Consider the following 21,344-nt stretch of genomic DNA (forward strand, 5'->3'; position numbering starts at 1 on the left):
TTGATTAAATACTTTTCGAAATATTTACACAATAGCTGGAGAGAGTGAGTTCTTCAATTTTGAGCAATATTTAGCATTTAGTCGAGAGCTATTGTTGATGTTCTGCAAAAACGTTGACTAAATCTAAATTTAATTTAGAACTTAACGTTAAACCTAGAACTAAATGCAATTTATAGTACAGTTTTGCTTGCTTTGCATATGTGTATATCATATAGGTACTACATAGATATTTTATTTAAATGTATATTTTTAATAGCTACATTAATCATATTTACATTGTTTTTGTTTAGTTGTTTAGTTCTCGTTTGAATGTAGCTTATAAATATTTTTACACTGTATTTATGATATGCGTGCAATTTTGAGAGATTTTTTTTGTCATATTTTCATTGTATAATGATTATGGTTTAGAAGCATTTTCGTGTAATTTCCATTTGTGATATGAAGGGCGCGTTATTTTGGTACAAAGCAATAGATTCTCTGATATTTTTTATAGGTGCGCGCTAAGAACAACCCATAAAGTGGCTTAAAGTTTAAATAATTAAAAAACAAAAGCGAACCGTAAATTTCTCAAGTACAATTCTAGCTAGGAATGTCGTGTGCTTGGGTTTTGGTGAAGAGGGATTAGAACCTTTTCGTTTTAGTATTTGGGTTACATTATGTTCTGCTATGACACACTTGTGGCAATTGCTTGGCCTGCAATTGCTTGGGCTCAATTTATGTACTTTAAAATTATATTCTGTGAAGCACAAAACGTCAGTTAAATGCCAATTTATTGGTACTTGGTCGAAGCTAATGTAAATATACATTACAATTACATATACCTAGATAAATCGTAGAACTGCCTGCCTATATAAACACATATACATGCTCATCATGTAAATAGATATATCTGAATATACCTCACGCAATCACACACGCGCATCAAGATATTGGGAAGACATCCTGCTGCCGAAGGACTTCTTCGGCCGCATACACATTCACGCATACAGAAAGAAAGAGAGAGAGATATTTGCCTAGCAAGAACTTAGATTCGCTTGAACTTAGGCTACATAAATGTCAAAAAGAGGAGTCGGCTAGGATTAAACATAAATCGGAAGTTCTCAGTATAGTTAGTAGGATCTGTTGAGTTTAGTTGTAGTCGGGCGTTCCGGTGGCGGCGCCAACCAGCTAGTGAGCCTGCCACTTGAACTTAGACTCCATCAGCCACTGTTGGCCCTTTCCGTAGCTACAGGGACGCAGCAGCGGCGTGTTGGCATCGTCCCGCGTGGCACGCTGTAAGCACTGACCCGTGTTCGTGTGCCGAATCCACTTCTCCTGCGGGGTAAATGAAGAAGCAGTAGGTAAATCCTGAATATTATGACGACATTTGATGAGAACGCACCTCCGCATCGTAGACCCACTCCTGATTGCCGCCCATGTTGTGGCATCGCACCATGTTGACCGGGCCGTTGGAACTGGATGCGTCCAGGCACAGATCGTCGGACATGATCTGCTGGCGCTTGGTGTAGGCGAACACCTGATTGCCGCCCAGGCCGTGGCAATAGCTTATGCCCACCTTCTCGTTGTACTTCCTGCCCATCGTGTCCAGGCAGGTCTCCGTTTCCGCATTTCGGATCTGTTGAGCAATTCAAAGTTATACGCGTTGTAACACACACTTTTAACTACAGTTTGCGAATTACCTCTCCAAGATAATAGTAATCCAAAGGCATTAAGCTCTCGGGGTACACGTTCTCCAGATACCAGCGGAAACTCTTGCACTTGAGGCGATCTCGCAGTGCTTTACGATCGCTCACATCGCCAGCCGATGCCTTTCGAGCTCCTAAAGTGATTTCACAAATGGGAAAAAGAGGTAATAAAATTCACAAGTTAATTAAGATTATTCCAATATTGAAATATAAAACATATATGCTGTGGCGAGTGTTTTGTGTTTTACGATCTAAGTGTATGTGTTTGTTAGAAAGCGGGTTAAAAATGCTCATTTTACATAAGAATTGGTGCGTGTGATGAAAGATGGAACAAATTGAGTATACCAAAAACATGCAAGTTCTTAGAACATCTAAGCAGCCCAACAATTACAAGCATATACAATTATTTAATATACAAGCAGTGCCAATTATAGTATTTACAAGATTCTCAAACTTCCAAACATATACATTAAGGTAATCACAGTTTTGTGTTAATAATTAAGATCTAAAGCAATATACATTACAAAACAAATTGTATACTTCTAGTTAGTAGTAGTTGTTTAAAGAAACAATATATAAATTGTGTTTCTAGGACGAGGACTTTATACTTTATACTTTCTAAAAACCGCTCCCACTAAATTTCAGTTTCTTTGAACCTGTGTGATTATTCCTCGCAAAAATTTGCGGTTTTTGGGGGGAAATTTTGGGGACACAATGGGGACAAAAGACAAAAGGCAGCAGGTGTGTGTTTATTGGGCGTAAGAGGAACAAAACCGGAACGGAACTGAAAAATGGCACAAAAACACAGAGAGAAATAAATGGGAGTCGGGAACCAATAAGACAAAAAAAAAACATACTGAAAGCAAAAGGTGTAAGGTGAAGAAAGAAAGATGTTTCGTGATTCGATTCAGTTGATTGATCGGTGGGTTGCTATAGTTTTTTTTTTGATTTGTGGATTCGATTTTGGACACGGCCATGCCAAAAATCATAAATATCGATATAAATAATCATTGTGTGTGTATATAGACATTGCATAATGCAGGGCGTGCTGCTTGCTCGAGGTATATATATATATATATATTGTAGTTATGTATGCAGAGATATATACGAGTATTATACGGAACAAAACACTATTTAAGAGACAGACAATAGAAACTAGACGGTGGAGAAAGAACGTGAGCGTGAGACAGAAAGTGGAGAAGCATTCTGTTGTTTTTATATTTTTTAGATTTTTAGTTTTTTTTTTTTTTTTGTATTTTGTTTAATTTTTGTTGTTGTTGTAGTTTGTTAACCTGGATAAAAACTGTAGTAGAACTCTTTCCAGTCGTCCAGCCAAACCTCGACCAGGCGGGCATTATTGTGATTGACTATCTCCGTGGTGCCGCCGGGGAAGGTGTACGGCGTCGACTTGCGGAACACGTGACCCACACGGGAGCAGGGCGCGATCTCGAGCACGCCGCCGCACATCCACACCTGGATGCGTGGTATCGGTTTCGTATCGGGTTTCGTTTTGGGGATTATGTGTGTGGTTGTTAATTTGTTTGACAATCGGGCAGTACAATCGAGCATTTGGTGGTCAAAGAGTGGACGAGAAAGATATACACAAAGAGATATACAATAAATAGAAGCTGTTGTTATAAAACAGTTTAAGCCAAGCCTAGCTCTCTGTACTTCCAGGCCTAAGACCCTCAAGCAATTGGGAAATGAGGTCCGGGAAAGATGGTCTCAGAACTGGGCTATGGTCAGGATCAAACTAGAAACAGCGGCGCCTAAATCTCCATATTAGTTTGAGGGATTATAAGCACTTTGTATGTTCGTGTTTTCAATAACTGAATATTACCAACTGATTACTATGATTAAAAACCGCCTGCAAAGTGCTTATCAAACCACACCAACCCTCAAGGAAACCAGAGCACAAAAAAAGCTTCAACTAAAAACTAAAGATTAGTTAGAACTTAGGCTAATGAACGAATCATCAAATATAATTACCAATTGGTCAGATACTTAAAGCATAATTAATAAGCAACAAGTTACGTGTACGTTATGCTTAGCCTAAGGTTTCAACTTGTTAATACTGCGCAACTGGATTATAAATGGATACGTTAATACCTATGCAAACGAAGTATTCAACATTAGAGTTTAGTAGATTAGGAACAAGATGATATTATATCTTGGTTAGCCGAGCTTGGTCCTTTAAGGAACAGTCATGAGAGAGAGAGCATGAGCATGAGCAAAAGGAGAACTGGGAAACTGAGTAGCTGAGTAACTGATCAACTGAGAAGAATTGTGAGAACATCGAGAAGAATTGGAGTTGAGGAAATCATAAAGGAAAACATACTAATTAGGTAATGCCAGTGCGGTTATAAGAAAGAAAGTTGATGTGTTCTGCCATCGATTTTGGGAGCTCTCTGAGTTACATGACATGTTTAAGGATAGCTAGTTATAGAATGCTGATCGTATATATAGAAGTCGGTTACACAAAATCATTAACTATACATTAGTTTTTTATGCTCAAAAACATATCAGCTTGATTTGAATGTGTTGTGTGTTAGTGTTTTAGTGGGCATCTTTTTTGTTTCGAAAAGTGTGGGTTTTTTTTTTGCTCTGTCTGTTAGCGATTTAAAGCCAATTACAAAATAGATAACGAGTAATTCTTAAGGTTAGGAGTTAGATGCACGCAATTTAAAATCGACTTGTGGTTGGAATGTTATTTGACTGTTTAATTTGTTGATTGTTGTTTGATGGTTTGTTGTTTTGCGAACCTGTGCTCATCGAATAATAGAAATCACGCCACTCGTCCAGCCAAACTTCGGCCACTCGGGCCGCATTGTGCAGCACAATTTTGGCCACGCCGCCGGGGAAGGTGTACGGCGATTTGTCACGGAACACGTGACCCACGTGGGAGCAGGGTATTATTTCTAAAATGCCGCCGCATTGCCAAATCTGCGGATTATCATCGTCACGATTGCGTTCGTTGTAATGGATTGTGTGTTTTTGTGTGTGTGAGTAGAAATAAATTTGTTTCGTTGTTTTAGGTCAAAATTGAAATACTTAAAATAAATGCTTCAATAAAAGAACATAATCCTAAAGTAAATGGAAGGACTGAATTTGTTTTTTTTGTTGCGGCTTGGCTTGGCAGCTAAGGAAAAACGTTTGAACAAAACAAAAGAGAGAACGGGAAATGCTATCTGCAAAATGCTTTGATATTGCCTTACACGGAACGACATCTCCAGATTCTCGCCGCCCCAAATGTCCATGCCCTCGTCGTAGGAACCAATCTCATAGAAGTAATCCTTATCGATGGAGAACAGCCCACCGGCCATCGTCGGTGTTCGCAGTGGAGCGGTCCTATCGTTATTTCGGCGCGCCATTTCTCGCGATGGCACTCGGTACCTAAAGCGGATTAAAGTGGGGTATTATAAAAGGGATTACCATGACCAGGAAAAGGAAACTATTCGCTCACCATCGGAAGTTGAGCTTCCAGTTAAAGCCGCCCCACGTGGAATCCGAGGCGGTGATGTACTCGAATGTCTCGTCGGAAATCACATCAATAATGGGGCACACAACCGTTCGACGATTCTGCACAATCCGCGCGAGCAGCGGCTCCAGCCAGCCCTCCGTGCACTCACAATGGGCATCCAGGAAGGTGATGACCTCCCCACTCACATGCTCGGCACCCAGGAGACGTGCACGGATCAGACCAGAACGCTTCTCTGTACGCAGCACAAATGTCTTCACCGGCAACTTGGCCACATACTCCTCCAACTGCTTGCCCAGGAAGTCTGCAAGATGAGATGCGAATGAGTTCGTGTTATCTTATCCCATAATAAGCCTCTTAATTAAAGCTGTAGTATCAGTGATTTCCACATTGTCAAGAGTGCCCGGAGCACCTTTGTGTGCAAACGCAACTCACCCCGTTCGCTGGCATCGTCCACCAGGATAATCTCTTTGAGGAGGGCGCGCGGCGAGCGATTAATAACACTCCACACCGTTCGCAGCAGGGTTGTCCAGGCTTCGTTATGGAAAACTATCACAATGGAAGTGGTGGGCAGCTTGGAGGCATAGTGTTTGCGGCGGCAACTGAAATCGGATAATGCTACAACCGGTTTGAACATATTTAGGCAGTCAGCTCTTACCCCTCATGTCGCACATCGGTCAGCGAGCGATTCAACGAAATCATGTCACTGGCCAACAGATTGAACTGGTTCTCTTTGAACTTCTCCTTCATGAGATCCTTCATGTCAGCGGGTATCTTAACCGGCTTGCCCATCTCGCCCGGTTTGCCCTTGGCTTCCTGCACGCTGGGCGCCAGGAACCACTTCTTTAGCACCACACTGGGATAGGTCATCGATATGCCGCCGGATGCAAAGCCTTGGCCCATAATGAGAGCACCACCGGATTCGCCGTCCAGAGACTTTTCCGTATTAATCTCATTATCATCGACCAGCTGATTGTCGTCCACCAGGCGTTCGGCATTGGGCAGCTCGACGTCGTACTCGCCGGATCGCTTGCAGCGCCATCCATCCTTGCCGATGCAGTCCGAGTAGCGGGCGATGAGCACGAAGTCGAAGATCACCCAGACCAGCGAGGTGAGCAGGACGATGCGGCAGGTGTTGGAGCGCATGCGCCCGCGCATTTTGCGTGTGAAGGTCGAGAAAGTCATGATTGGCTTTGATCTCTGTTAACTATCTTTTTGTGCCCCTTTGTGGGCTAGACTCCTTGGTTAACTGATTTTTGATTATCCTCGGTTGTTGCGGAACTAATGGTATGTTCTAGTTTGGGGTGGCTATCATGTTAGTACCCTGTTGATGTTTTCTTGATTTGATAAGGATATGTTGATGTGGCTCGTCGTGTGCTTAAAACGGTTGATGTTGATGTTGCAGTTGCTGTTGCTGTTGCTGTGCTGTAGCTAGTTTACTTTGTTATCAATCGTATCGGTATCAGACTTTTATCGCTCCCTCAAGCGTGAAATGTTAATAGTTTTGTGGTATTTGTTGTTGGCACATATGGGAGCTCCACTCGTCTCGTCTCCCTCTCTCTGGCTGTCTGTCTGTGCGCCTCCCTTGCACTCTCGCACATGCTAGCCCTCGGTTTGACCTTTGACTCCGACGTAGAGTTCGTTCCTACTGCCGCATCCTCTTACTCTTAGGAAAGATCGCTAGTCCTCGGCGACGTTTTCCAGGTCCAGTTTCGCCGCGGAAAACTCATTCCCGGACCACTCTTTTTTCGCTATCTTTCTCTATCAGTTCCCTCTGGCTATGAAAAGTTACGACCTTCGCTATTATTAAACTGCAAAGAGAGGAGAAAAAAAAAAATAACAATAAACACCATGATAAATCACTTCGCTATAATGAATAACGGCGGAAAAAATGAAAGTTATGATTACATATTGTTGCCGTGATACATTTTTATACGTAATAATCAAACAAACGTTTTTTTTTCGTATAAAAATATACAAATATACAGATAATTGCGCTCGATTTATTGTCGAGCTATGAATTCACTTCGCCTCTTATTTGCCCAGCAATTTATTACCAATTTGGTTAGCCACACACGTGTGTATATAATTCGTACAGATATACATTTATTATCATATGAGATTTAATTAATTTAAGCTTTTCATTATCAAAGTAGGTGCATTAATATTTCATGTTGATAGACAGGAAAAATGCGTGATTATAAAGTTATACATATGTTTGTTTTATTTACAAGAAAATCGAATATAAAGGGGCGACAAGAGCTAAATAAATACAATTTTTATTGATTTCACATGAGAAAAACATAGCAAATATATTCCATGGAAATTGCCAAAACTCTGCATCGATAAATCGCATCAAAGCTGAGCTTTCAATACCCCTTTTCCGGCTTGAATCTCTGTTTCACCGCGGAATCTCCAGCGCTTTGCACACGAAATGCCAACGGCAACTATAAGCCACAAAAAAAGGGGAGAAAAACCGTTTTTGTTTTTTTCTCCAAATGCCGTTTTGGCCAAAATTCCATTGACAAAGGTCATAGTCAGTCGCAGACAAAAACAACGGCAAGACAAGCAGCATCAGTTCCAACAACAACTCACGCCAAATGCCAAACAAGCTGTCAGAGTGAGAGCGAGCTAGGTGTGACAGAGAGGGAGGGAGAGGCAGTACGGCAGTACTGGCCAAAAGCGCAACAACTCTTAACGGTATTTCGCCTGCTTTTGGCTTAACTCATACTCTATATAGGGGTATTACTATAGTCAATATGCATTTTGTGCCTTGAACAAAATTTAAAGTTTTTTATGTTTTAATTATTCATGATCTCTGATGTTTCTATTTAACATCTTAATATTTTTAAATATTTTATTTCATTGCATTTAAATTTATTTAAATATGTAGTGAAAATGTATAATTTGAAAGAAGGCACATTTATGCATTTATAAGACTGCTATAAGACACCTATAATGTAGCCACTGCATTTAGATATTTCGAGAGCATAGTAAGGCGCCACATCTTCACTTAGAGTACTTCTATGTTCGCCGTTCGAATTCCTTTAGTTTTTTGCATCCTGCAGTTTTTTGCACACATTACGTGCCTTTGAATCATTCATAAGGCAGGCGACGTCAACCTCGTTGAGCGGCAAACTAGACAAGACTCCGGGTCTGGGAAATAGTAGGTAGTAGGAAAAACCAGTTTCCCACCAACCGCTGCCACTTGGCAAGGCAGCCTTGGGGGCAGATGGAGCTGGAGATGCAGATGCAGATGGCGATGGAGATGAACATGGAGATGGGGATGCGGATGTGCAGAAGTGGGTGGCTTGGGCAGGGGCAACACTCTGCTTAAATATGCAGTTGCATGTGCAGCAGGAACCCAGAAGAGGCAAACTTCAGTGGCGCTCACTGGAGTGCCCTTTCAGCCATGTCAGGCCATCAATAATACATTTGATAACAAGGAGACGTAAAAAATAAATTTCAGTTTTTACAATTATCCAACGTCAGTTGGCACAGCGCCGCTCAAAACAAAATTTAGTAATGGGTGTGCATTTTTGAGTAATTAATAATTCAGAGCAGATTTGAAAAAAACTCCAAATTGAAAGGTCATCTCGTGAAGTTTTCAATGCCCAGAAAACTTTATGACAACCCAATGCGATTTCATATTTGATGAATGGTGGACAAAAACTTGCACAATTTATAACGCTTTTCAAACCGTGAGCCACAATAAAAAAAGTGGTTTAGAATAGCAGAATAAAATCATGACAGGGTATTAAAAAACCATTATTAAGCGGCTGTCAAAAGGGTTTTCGGCTGGACTTGTTCGGCATTTGTAGCATTTAAATTAATCAAATTGTAAACGGGTCTGTTTTCATGCTGCTTGCTTATGCTGCTGCCACTCATTTGCATGCATATTCCACTATGGAAAATTCAATTTCAATTATGTCAAATGAATACATTTTACAATTTCAGCATTCTGCTTGAAAAGCGCATAATTGGTCTGGCAAAATGTTGAAATTCAATTAACCCCACCATATCACTGAAATCCCAATGTTTCGGTTTGGGTTTGTTGGGCATAAATAAAAATAAAAGTGGGCTGTGATGTGCGACTGTCGAAGTCACGCTTTGTGAACTGCTAATTGACAGGTAATCAGCTTCAGTGATGAAAACACCAGCGAAAGCAAACAAATATTTTTCACATAAATTGTGGTATGGGCGAAAAAAAAAAGAGTTAAATTCCAATGCGAATTAATCAGTGCTATTAACACTTTGCCATCAACGCTGCTCAAGAATTAATTGAACAATCTGATAAGTATTTTTATTAAATCTACGTTAAAATCCAATAATAAGCCAATTCAAAGCAATTGAAATTATGAGCGATGTGCCGGCTGTTGGAAAAATCAACAAGCGCTGAGAACATCAAGTGCGAACAGTGCTTAAAAAATGAGTTAGTATTTAATGAAAAAAATAGTTAAATCAGGTTTTGCAACGATGAATGCTCGCTAAAACAATAATCCAACTTTTGCAATCTGATAATCGCTTCAAATTGCATTTTCTTCCGCAGTTTGCAGCAGTAATTTGCTGGAAAACTCTTGACTCACTGTTGAGTTGAGTTAAGTTGAGTTGAGTTGCTGTGCCGACAGCAATTGATGATTTATGTACGACAATCAACTTCAATTGTTGCCGACTTCTCTGAACTTGAGTGCTGATTTCTGTCCCCCCTTCTGATTTCCGATACCATTGGGTGGTGTTGGCTGCTTGTGGGTGGCGGTGGGTGGCTCTGCAGATAAGGATTGAATGTTTGTCAGTTGGCTGCGTGAAGTTTTGCCTTTGCTTCGCTTTACTTTGCTTTGCACTGCAGCAGCAGCAGCTCAAATTCTTCTTTTGTAATTTAATTTTGCTCGATTTTAATTAAAATGGAGCTCGAGCTCAGCGGTGCGCAAAAATTCACAGCACGTAACATTGAAAAACTGTCAAACTGCCATAAATTGAAATATTCCCGTGCTTACCCCCTGCCCCCACCCAACCTCCCTCAGACTCTCCTCTTCAAGTTGGCCCCTTTTGGACTTTATCTTGGCCGGGGCCACAAAGCGGAAGCTAGCATTTTTTACAACAGCTAAAAAATAAAAAAAAAAGTGAAAAAATGGGAGTGGGTGGGTGGAGATGGCGCCTGCTGAAAGCTTTTCAAGCTGCGCTGTGTTTATTGCCACTGATAAGGCGGCGGGGAGGGGCGGCAAGGGGCTTGGCAGGCCATCTACGTACAGTAGTGGCTCGGAAATGTGCGAAACTTTTTGGCTTCGAGGCGTTTATAATTTGACAAAACTTTTCGTTTTATGCGACTGAATTTTCGTAAACGAGTTATATGTAAGTTTGGCAAAACATATTCCAAATTAGGCGAAAATTGCATTAGAAGATAAAACAATATTCGAAATACTAACTCACAGATCAGCTTTAAGTTCTCACTTCTATGGAAAAATCTTTCCATTTATTAACTATTATTATTAATCTTCTGTATAATTGTAAGCATCGTTAGACAGCAGAGTTGTGTAGCGACTATTTGCAGCCACTGTAGATGAGCTTGTAAGCCCGTTTCAACTGCACTTGGGCCCGAAAACACTTAGCACGCTTGTTGAGTGTGTGGCGCGCACTTAAAAAAGCGCACAGCAATTAATTTGATGAAAATCTGTGTCAGCTCTTGCAAGAATTTCTCAAACGCGTGGCGGAAGCGATGTGAAGTGCAGATAGTGCATAATGTTAACAGATCGAAACTGTTTGAAGCTGACAATGTGTGCTGCTGCCATCACTTATTTATAACCAACCTTTTGGGGGAAAATCTGTACTTGCAGCAGCCAGGCAATCAATTCATAGTTACATATTTTTTGTAATGAATTGCTGTAGCTGCTGTGTTGGCAGTTGTGTTGGCGAAGGTCGTGTCCCGGCGATGACAAACACGAAAAACCGACAAACAATCAAAAAGAGCAGCCAAGCCAATAAACGGGGGCAACAACTATTGTGACAACGCTTACAAAATGAAATTGTAACACAAAATGCAATTAAGAGTGCAAAAAAAAAAAAGAAAACAAATAAAAAGGGGTAAATGGCAAGCAATCCAGTAGCAGGAAAATAAAAACAAAGGCGCACAGTGAGTGAAAACAATTTGGAAAACGTATGCAATTAAATGCAATTAATGAAATTGTACAATTAAGCGAGTAGTTTGCTGACCCGCTGATGACCATTTGCCGTCAAACTGGTTGCTTTTCCATGGCTCCCCACATCTGGTCAGCATTTGCATACAATCGAAACGGAAAATTAAACCAATTTGTAACTTGTTCGCACATAAATCTGGCTATAGTGCAGTTAAACTGAATGAGAAATGTACATATCGTTATGATTTTCCTATAAATAGATATTAAACTGTTTTCTAAACTCCTGATAACTCAATTTCAAAGCAAACCAACCGAAATTAGGTTGCCATATGTCAAAGCATAGTAAGTTGCTACCACTTGACTTCCAGAGGCTTGAGTGCCATAAATTCATCATCCGAATGCTCCAGCATGCTCCCCACATATAAATCATCCGATTTGAAGTTTGCCATAATTAAGTACACTCGTTTCGCGCGCACTTCAACAACAAGTCGCGCCGAGTTGAAATAAAAAATTCCCCATCAATTTCAAGAGTGTTTTTTTTTCGCCGTGAGGATGAGGATAATACTTGTTGTAGGTGTCTGGGGGCCCTGCACTCGGCACTTTAATGATCTGTGGCCAACTGCCAGAAATGCTCGGTAGTTTGGGGGAGCTCTGGAGCTCTGGACTTCTGCAGTTCTGGAGCTCTGGAACTCCGGCTGCCTGATGTGAAAGGCGCGTAATTTATATTGCACACAAATAAAATTTATTTCGGTTTCATGCTGGCATGCGGCGAGAAGCCCAGTAAATTCGGGGGAATGATACAAATTAGCGCTATAAATACGCCCCACACACACACACCAAACTCAGGTTCCACAACTCACAATCCACAGGCCGGTCGCCGTTTTGAAGTCATAAAAACAAATGCGATGCCAAGTCCGTCCGGCAGGTTAATGAACTAAGACGCCGGCGACTTTGGCGATGACGATGACAACGCCTCGCAATTTCAGCTAATAAAATGCTAATTTTCCCCCCTCCCAACAGTTGATACTGTCCAACTTCGCCAGCTCGAAAAATAGTTAACTTTTTTTGGAGAAATTATAAAAATAAGTGGGAACAGGTTCCATTAGTTATTTATACTTAGTTGCATGGAAAGTTATTACTATAACATATAAAAAACATTGGAATAGCAATAAAGAGAAGTTCTTTAGTCACAAAGTTGCATTTGGTACATGTCTGGGAAGCCTTACTGTAGTCAATGATAAAATCCGGTCGTGTTCAGAGAAATGGGAATAGCAATTAAAAGAGTCCCCAAAGAGGTGCGTCAAAGGGGTTTCGTCTGGGGATCGTTACTAACCAAGTGTGAAACAACAGGCTTTGGAAAAATTTTGCATACATATTTAACTAATATTTCACCTGCTTAAATACTCTTACTTGTTTGGCAGTTGTCTGGCATGTTGAAGGGATTAAATAAATGTAATTTAACCCAGTAATGCACCGAAGTAAGCAAATACATTTTAATAACACAAATGTAATTCGTTTGATTGCTCTTTGGTAGCCATCAATCAACGCAAATGGACAAAGCCATAACAATTTGCTTTGAAGATGGGATTTTTCCGACGACTAAAGAGAAAATGAATGACAACAAATTAAGTAGGCATTTTCGAGAGGAAACCCGAGAAAAACCTGTGTCGCCAAACGAAGAGAAATGTGTCGAAATACGAGAATTGACATCTGAATAATGTATCTGTGTGTGTATGGGGAGGGGAAAGGGAATGGGGTGGGGGGATGGTTACATTATCATCATCATTATCATTTGCAACCATCAAGTGTTCTGCAGGCTCATAAAGCGGATTTTGCGCTAATTTCTCGTTCTTTCTTCTTTCTTCTCGTAAAATCTTTTGGCACACGAAACAGAAATGAATTCATGACTCGCATTTTAATTAAAAGTAAATAGAAAGAGACAAAAACTGGGCAATGGAGAAGGACAACAAATCGGAGCTTTACGTTTGGCATGTGTACACAGTGAAAAATTTAAGTTCAAGCTTCATATAATCTATATTAATGCAGGGGAAACTTTTTGCAGTTTAAGTTATATCTTTAAAGAAAGATTAAAGTTAGGTGAAAAAGAATTTCTGTGTATCGCGCAGAATGGAGAGTGGCATGAAGACAAAAGATTCCACTGTGTTAAATGTAGCAGAAGAGGATAAGAAGGGGGCGGGGGGGCGTTTAGAAAGCAGAAATATGCTAAGCGACCCAGCGTTTGCATAGCAATTGCTCATTTACAGTACTCGAGTTCTTCTTCTGCGGCGTTTTTTATTTAAAACAAACTTTGTGTTTTCTTTTTGTTATACCACTTTCCTGCAATTTGTAAAACTTTGCACGAAAACGCGGAACAGGCTAGTAGAAAAAGCAGAAAAAGTACAAAAAAATAGCCTGCACATAAAGGGCGAGACAAATAAGTGGAGCAAGCGAAAAGTTTTTCGAGGTTTGACATTTGGCACAATGGTAATTCTATTTGGACCATCATTGGGTGGGCTTGAACTCGGGAACCCGACAATAAAACCATCCCCTCCCACTCCTCCCCGTCCCCCCTTTTGCACTGGACCCGCATCATTAATTTGCTTTTGTTTCGCTTTGTTCTGCCTCTAATTATGGCCAGCAACTTTGTTTATGCGATTAAGCCAATTATGCATCGAATGAAAGGTTGACTTAATTAAATGGGAATATAATTACAGTTTTCAGAAATTTGAAAATTCGGCTGCTACGTTTGTGCCGATTATGTTTTTAGCTGAATTGCGAACTAGTTTAAGAGAGATCAGTTGAGAAATAGCTTAAATTGAAGTTTAGATTTTTGTAAGATTAGTAGAAATCTTCTCTGTAATTCGATTTGCACAAAATAAAATCGCATGCGGACATGAAGCAAATGAATTCGCAGACTAGCACAAATCCAATGCATTTCAATTTTAGATTCACAAATCCAATTCAATCAGTCAAACTAGTTTCGCCAAATGAAATCAAAGCAGGTCAGTGAGTTTTCAAATAAAAGCCCCAACCCACGCTTATCTCGAAAACCAATCACGCATGAACGCACTCGGAACTAGGAGATGTGCAGGGGGCGGCGGCTAAAAGGGGGCGTGGACGTGCTTGGACTCTCTTGCGGCTTTTTCGACCATCGTTACACCCTACCACCATTTCCTCCGACTTTTTTTTTGGCGTACTACTTCCTTCCCAGACACATGCTCGCCACACAGGCCAATCTCTCGTTGTCCCATTAAAATGTTATTTCCTTATTATTGCCCCGACTTAATCGTCTTCCTTGCCAGCAGCCTGTTTTCCTTCCTTTTCCCTTCGATTCCTCCGCTTTTCCCCCAATTTCCCACTTCTATCGCACTCTCTTCTCGGCTTACCGACTCGTATAGGGGACAATTGTGTCCCCACAGCCGCACATATGCACAATTGTGTTCAATAAAATAGCAATTTATATTTTATGTCTTTGCTTTAGCCTACTGCTTTACAATATTTTCCTAAGTGACTTGTTATACAGCTCCCATATTATAAAAAATCAAATATTTGATATACGAGTATAAGCCGTAAAAGTGTTCACCTGAAGTTGTTAGCACACCTTGTGATGACAAACAAGAAGATAAGATTGCATACATGTTTACCAACTCAAAGAAATCATAAAGTTAAAAATCATCAGTTACATTGCATCCTTGTTTAAATATCACTTCTCAGTGTTTGCAAAGACGTTATTGCTATTTGCTTGACCAGCGCTGTAGCGAAATATGAGTGACTGACGGACTTTATTCCCCATTTCCATTTCGCTCCTCGTTTTCATGTGATGCGTGTCCATGACAATGGAATACAAATTTCTATGGCACACATTTGCTTATTTCAGCTCTCTTGGATTTTTATTTTATTTTCTTCTTTTTTTTTTTTTGTATGGAACGGGAGCTTACACAACCTCATAATCTTCAAGCGGGCGCCACCACAACAAACTAATGCAAAGTGCCAGCGCCACACTGTGCCAAAGAATTTCTGAGTCATCGTGGGGCATTGTGATTGTAATGGGGCAGCATCTGCAGATTTAAATTTCAATTTAGACAAGGGACTTTAAATGATAGTGCTGTGGCATACTCAAACAATATATAAGAACAACAACTTGGCAACTATAGAACGTTTCAAATTCATCACATTGGGCTCAAAGCTGCTGGTTATAACTTATTTGTGGTGTGGGGAACATGAGAGCAAAACACAAAAGTTTCTCCACAAGTGTGCGCAAATAATAAAGTTATTTGGCAACTATTTACCCAATAATATAAATGAGTGAGGAGGGAAGAAACAGACAAATTCAATGCCCTTAAAGTGGCTTAAAAATGTAGCTCTTTGCTTACAATAATTTAAAGGAAGTTATTACTTAAAACTGGCAGCTGTTTTCATTTGTTCTTCGGTATTATCCATGCGAATTAATTATAAAACCTGTAAGTGATTCATATTCCTGAAAATATTTGCATTATTCCTGCATAATTTAAATTGAATGAGTTATTATGGGGAAGAAGCCTTAATTTTTGCAAGCCATTGTTTTTGGCTTTGTTTCAGTATTTGGTTATGTTCATCAGCTTATCGGTTATGCAAATGATGGTAGTATGGGGTTTCCATTTCCCAGTTTCCATTTCGCAGTCCAAATTGATGGGAAATGAGACACAGACGAACGGATCGACGAGCATGTGGCAAGTGCCATTGAGCTAATTAAAACACCTTGCGTAACTGGCGTTCAATGCCGCTTAACTGGGTGACATGGCAATTAACTAGATGGTTACCATTACCATTGTTCCGGGACACGTGAGTTTTGGCATCCCAAATGCTGGTGATAGGTGATAGGGTGATGGTGATGGAGTGGAGTGCTAAATTATGTTAGGTAAATGTTGTTGCGCCGCTATCGGGTGTTCCTTAGCATGCGAGTGCCTCAGATAGCAGAACATTCTTTCCGGTTACTTTTCATGCACTAATAGTTGATCAGAATTTATGGGGCCACCATACCAAAGCAACCACCCACACACCAACCCACCAACCCATCAACCCACTCGAACACCCAACCACCCACTGGTTTGCATTGCGCCCAGCGGAGCTGCGTTTTCCAACCTTGGTGAAAATGCTGTGCTGGCTGCTGCTACTGCTGCTGTTGCATGGAAGCTTTGTTGTTTATGCAGCCATTGTTGCTGACGCGTTTCGCTGCTCAGCGTTGTCAACCTGGCCAATTTCCAGACCAATCTGGTTAATGCCAAGGGGCGGATGTGGCAAGAACAATACCCATTTTGTGGGCAACCACAAGTCAGTTTCATTTTCATGACTAATCAATGTTATAAAGCTGCTGTATCTAAGCTTCTTTTTAATTAAAGAAATTATATTTTATATGAAATTTTATTTCAACACCCTTGCCCAAAACTTCTGTTACTTAAACCCTAGTGTGATTCCAGTAGACTAACGCATACCCCGTATTCTGTTTACGGTCAGCACTCTTACAGGGAAAACAGAAACTGGACAGTTTTTTATTAGCCACCGTTGTTTTAAATTGGCTTTACTAGCGGTGGTGCTGATTCGTTGCTTGGCGCGCTCCACTACGATTTGGTTAGGTTTTAGCGGGGTTTTTAGTTGGAGATTGGAGATGGGAGATTGGGTCGGGGGGTGCACTGTTCGGTGGGGCTTTGTCAAGTTCGACCCTGGGGGCATGGCTCATAAATTTCCTGCTGCTATTGCTGTATGAAATATATGCAGCATAATTGAATTGCGTCTGTGTGGGTGCAGTGCGCTGTGTGTACTGTTAATTTCTAATTTATGCTCATAAATAACCAAGGCATTTTCATTGGACAACATTGGGAAAAGAATGAACGGCGAAAAAATGCAAACTTTCGGTCGAAAGAAATGGAGAACAAAATGCCGAGGTAAAAATGAATGCGATGGTTTCATTTCATAGAGATTCAAGCCCTTTCAGTTTACTTACAAGCAATTTAAAGCAAATATAAGGTACTCTTCCTTTGTAAGATAGGAAAAGCAAAATACCAGGAATATTTGCTCTTCGAGCACTAAAAAAGTGTAATTCATACCATGTTGGAAGCACAGAAAAGTGCGATAACAAAAGAATTTTTCTTTCCGACCTCCGGCTTATAAATAATTTTACTCAGCTTAAGAGCCGAAAATAGAAATAAAAGTCTTACAGTTTCAGAATAGATTCCGTTTCTGGTGTTAAATGCCGCGTAATCACTTTCGGAAGCCCATAAAAGGCCAAATAAACCAACTAAACTGAAAAAAACAAAAAAAAACGTGAGGGAGTCAGTTGGAGTGCGAAAGCTGTGCAAATAAACGTAGTCAGCTACGTCAGCTGGGCTTTAATGTGTATGCTGTGACATTCGAGGCAGCAGCAGCTCGAAAAACGGGCAAGACAGAAATGATATTGGCAGAGAAAAAAAAAACCGAAAAAAACAAAAGAAATAAGGCCAATGATGCTTGTAATTGTAGCTCCAGTTGGCCCCCAACTCTTGTTGGTTTTGCAACTGCTGTGCTGTGCTGTGCTATGCTGTGTGTGTGTTTTCCACACGATTTTAGCCCCTTTCCCAGCTCTTTTCGACTGCTCTCGGCCATGGCGGCCAATTGCAATTTCAAGGCTGCAGCTCCAGCTCGAGTACTCCGTCGTCTTGGCCACCACACCACACCGCATCACGTTGGATCGCATCGCATCCATCGCCCACATGCGCAAACAAGTCTTAAAAACTCATTAACGTTTAATAATGTGAAAAGCGAGTTTGCCGCCGGCTGCACAGTTGGCCACTGACTGTCACCACGTTTGTGGCACGCAGAAAAATGAAGCTACCTTCCTACCACTTCATTTCAAATCGGAGCTACTTCTGGTTTTAGGCTTAGAAAGCTCGACAAAACACTAAGTAACATTGTAGCACCCAACAACGTCATACTCCTCACTCAAATGAAAGTACAAATGATATCTATACTTGAGATACGCATTTCTCGCGGTGCAGACATGCGATGCTTACTGTCCTCGATGGACACTTGCTGCACTCAATCAAGCTGGACGCCCCGAAGAGGGTTGATATAGGATGCACTGCGAATGGCAGGGGGCTAAAACCCGGGATGAGTTGTCTTCATTTTGCCATGAATGGCAGCTGGCAACTGCAACAGACCGACCAGCCATAAAAGTTGACAGCGGCAACAGCGTTTTTTTTTTTGCGTGCTTTACGTCGAGAAAGTGATAACAGAAAATAGAAAATTCAATGCCAGCATTAGCTAATGGACTTTAACATAGGTAGATAGTTAATGCATGATAAATATCTTTGCATTTCTGATTAAAAAGGAGTCACAACAAATAGTGAGCTACCATAATCGATGCTGGAATATCAAGTTGTCGCTATATTTCCCTCAAAAAAGTGCTCCAATTAACAGCTTCCAAAGGCAGGCTGTTCTATAACCCAGATAGCTAGCCTATATTGCCCCATTCCATCGAAATCATGATCATGAGCAGGAAACTGTGTCTAAGACCACGGCATTTTGTCATTTCATCGGTGGCGGGCAGCTTTATCACTTCTTGGTACAAAAAAGACAAAAACCGCATGACAGTGCTATAAAAACACAGCTTCATTCTAGACAATTACGATAGAGTAAAACCCGCTTTACTACGGGGAAATCTTTTCTTGTACAGCATCTGCAGCTTCTTCATTGTACGCTGCCAGCCATAACTGTAGTTGCAGGTGTGTGGGTAAATGTACTCGATGTTGCTGTAGTTTCGGTGTTTGCTCGGGGGAATTTACGGAGCGTTGATGGCTTTCTCCTCTAAGACTCGATTTTATGTGAAATGGTGAAGAGGAGGAGGGGGCAAGGCAGCAAAGGGGAATGGATAACATAGTGCTCCAACTAAGCTTGTACTGGAAATGGAAGTGGAGACGGGGATGGGGATGGAGAGGTGACCGACAAGAGCACGGGGAGATGATCTCTAGGCCATTAGGAGGGGCCAGTAGCAAAAAAGTTTTCGTTTATTAGTGGCATGGGCCAGTTTTATAGCTTCATTTGCACACAACCACTGCTGCAGAGGCCGAGGTCAGGTTGCCATAATTTAGGGGGCAGCTGGGCGAACAGTGGGCGTGGCTCGCCAGGTGCAAGGTGGATCGCCACTCTTTCAAACGGAACGGTAGCCAAAAAACCTTCAACCGGAAACCCTCAATTTAAGCTTTAACTGAAGAAGCCTTATTTAAATACGCTTTATTAAATGCTTTTTCTCGTAAATTTGTTTATTTTATTTAGAAGATTCAAGTGAAATCAGCAAGAAAGCTAAATAAATACAAGTATCTGCAACTTCCGACAAACTTTTTTTTTTTGGAATTTTCTCTTTCTTTAGTTTTGAAACATGATTTATTGAGATTAAATACTATCTACAATTCGCACAGATACAATCACGTTTTAGTTTAGACAGCAACTACGGAGTAATCGTATAGATAAGACCAAGTGAGTAATATCTTAAAGAATTTAGCCATAACACCAATTTCGGCAATCAGTATAATTTGTAGGAACTGCTTCCGCGAAATCTTTCCCACAATCAGTGTTATTTTTGTGTCTTCATACCATTGGCTTCACCCAACGAAAAGTCACGACCCAAATGAGCAGTATTTTCCACCGATACGGCGGTCACTATCATCATTACAGTGCGGCCGATAAGTACGTGGCCCATTGTCATTTAGTCATTAGCTGTGGGCATTAATTGCAGGTGGAAAACGGCGACCTTAATGCATTCGGTTCCACAGTGCGTTTGATAAAAAGAAATGCATTTGCAATGGTCAGAAAGGAGCGTTAAAAACATTCAAGATTATCTGACTCGACTAGAAGATATCCGCTAATTAAGGTTCTAAGAAATTTAAATTCCCATTATACAGATTTATTTATAGAAATTTCCATAAAGACAAGGTCTTATAAGAATAAGTGCTGCTTCTGATAAGAAGTAAACATATTTATATGCGCTATAGTATAAGACTGAAATTTTTGTTTGCATATACTATATACCCTATTTGGAACTTGGAAATTTAACGGGTATTAAGCAGGAAAACTGCATTTAACCAGAAAAACAAGAAGAGGAATCTTCAGCGGATTTTATTTACACGAACCGGTTTAATTGGCTCGACCTCCAATCAGAATCAAGTTCACGAACGCACTGGCAGTAAGAGTCCAATAAGTAAGTGCAATGGGGGAAATACAGATGGAAACAGATGAAAAGTCGCGTTGAAAATCGCTTACCCAAAGTGAAAATCTCTGGAAGCTGCTGGATGAAAGGATGTGGGAAGAGAACAACAGAAACGTAGCAGGATTAACGCGAATTTTTTTTCTCTTTTTGTTTGATAGTGTGTGTATGTGGCGAATTAAAGTGACCAACAAAAACAGACACACATACACACGGCAGGCCGCTCACTAACTAACACACACGCAATCGTACGCACCGAGAGAGAGCGAAAGAGATGGAAGGAGCGAGGGGAGATTCGGAAATTGAACACGTTTGCCGCGATTCCGATTTCGAGTCCGGCGGAGAGCGTAGTAACGCCCCTAAATTGTGGGCGACCCGGTTTATTTACACGTCCGTATGCCCGAATTACTTACATACGTATATATGTGTGTATTATGGACCGCGCCTGCTGCACTTTCTACTACTACCACTCCAACTCTCTGTTGCGTACGCGCGTGTATGTGTGTGTTTATGTGTGCGCATCAAGTGCACACGTATGCAACTGCCTGGCCGTGTGGGTGTTTCAAATTTGATTTTTTTTATCCGGAAAAAATTGCATTAAACTACTCACACTTGCACTGCACAAGCACTGTTAACTCTCTTTTGATTAATAATTAATTCATGCGCGACGCGACATATCCTCGTATCGGAGCAAAAAATTACGAAGAAGAGAGCGTTGCGGGTTGCTTAAATAGATTTTTCATGTTTTTAGAGTGACCAGGTGCGAAGTGCTGGAAAATAAACTTCAGAGGGACCAAGGTGCATTACACTATCGTGCATACTATCGATAGTTGCAA

The 21,344-nt window shown here is 40.9% G+C and overlaps 1 protein-coding gene across 5 annotated transcripts; it reads right to left on the reverse strand.

The window, feature by feature from the left end:
- Window positions 1-176: 176 nt before the first annotated feature.
- LOC6527582 (polypeptide N-acetylgalactosaminyltransferase 5) lies at window positions 177-21,258 on the reverse strand. Of its 5 annotated transcripts, none has more exons than XM_002088634.3 (10): window positions 21,119-21,257; window positions 20,565-20,586; window positions 5,822-6,974; window positions 5,599-5,765; window positions 5,149-5,467; window positions 4,901-5,078; window positions 2,978-3,158; window positions 1,680-1,819; window positions 1,382-1,615; window positions 177-1,314 (listed from the first exon to the last, which is right to left on the reverse strand). In XM_002088634.3, exons 3-10 carry the CDS (start codon window positions 6,346-6,348, stop codon window positions 1,168-1,170), a joined length of 1,893 nt encoding a protein of 630 aa, XP_002088670.2. In that variant the 5' UTR covers window positions 6,349-6,974; window positions 20,565-20,586; window positions 21,119-21,257; the 3' UTR covers window positions 177-1,167. The 5 variants fall into 5 exon arrangements, with proteins under 5 accessions (XP_002088670.2, XP_015053716.1, XP_039226729.1 ...); XM_015198230.2 differs by lacking the exon at window positions 2,978-3,158 and adding an exon at window positions 4,448-4,628; XM_039370795.1 differs by having other exon boundaries at window positions 20,565-20,589; window positions 21,119-21,245.
- Between the last annotated feature and the right edge of the window lie 86 nt (window positions 21,259-21,344).

Source organism: Drosophila yakuba, chromosome 2L (assembly GCF_016746365.2).
Source record: "Drosophila yakuba strain Tai18E2 chromosome 2L, Prin_Dyak_Tai18E2_2.1, whole genome shotgun sequence".
In the NCBI taxonomy this organism is placed as follows: domain Eukaryota; kingdom Metazoa; phylum Arthropoda; class Insecta; order Diptera; family Drosophilidae; genus Drosophila; species Drosophila yakuba.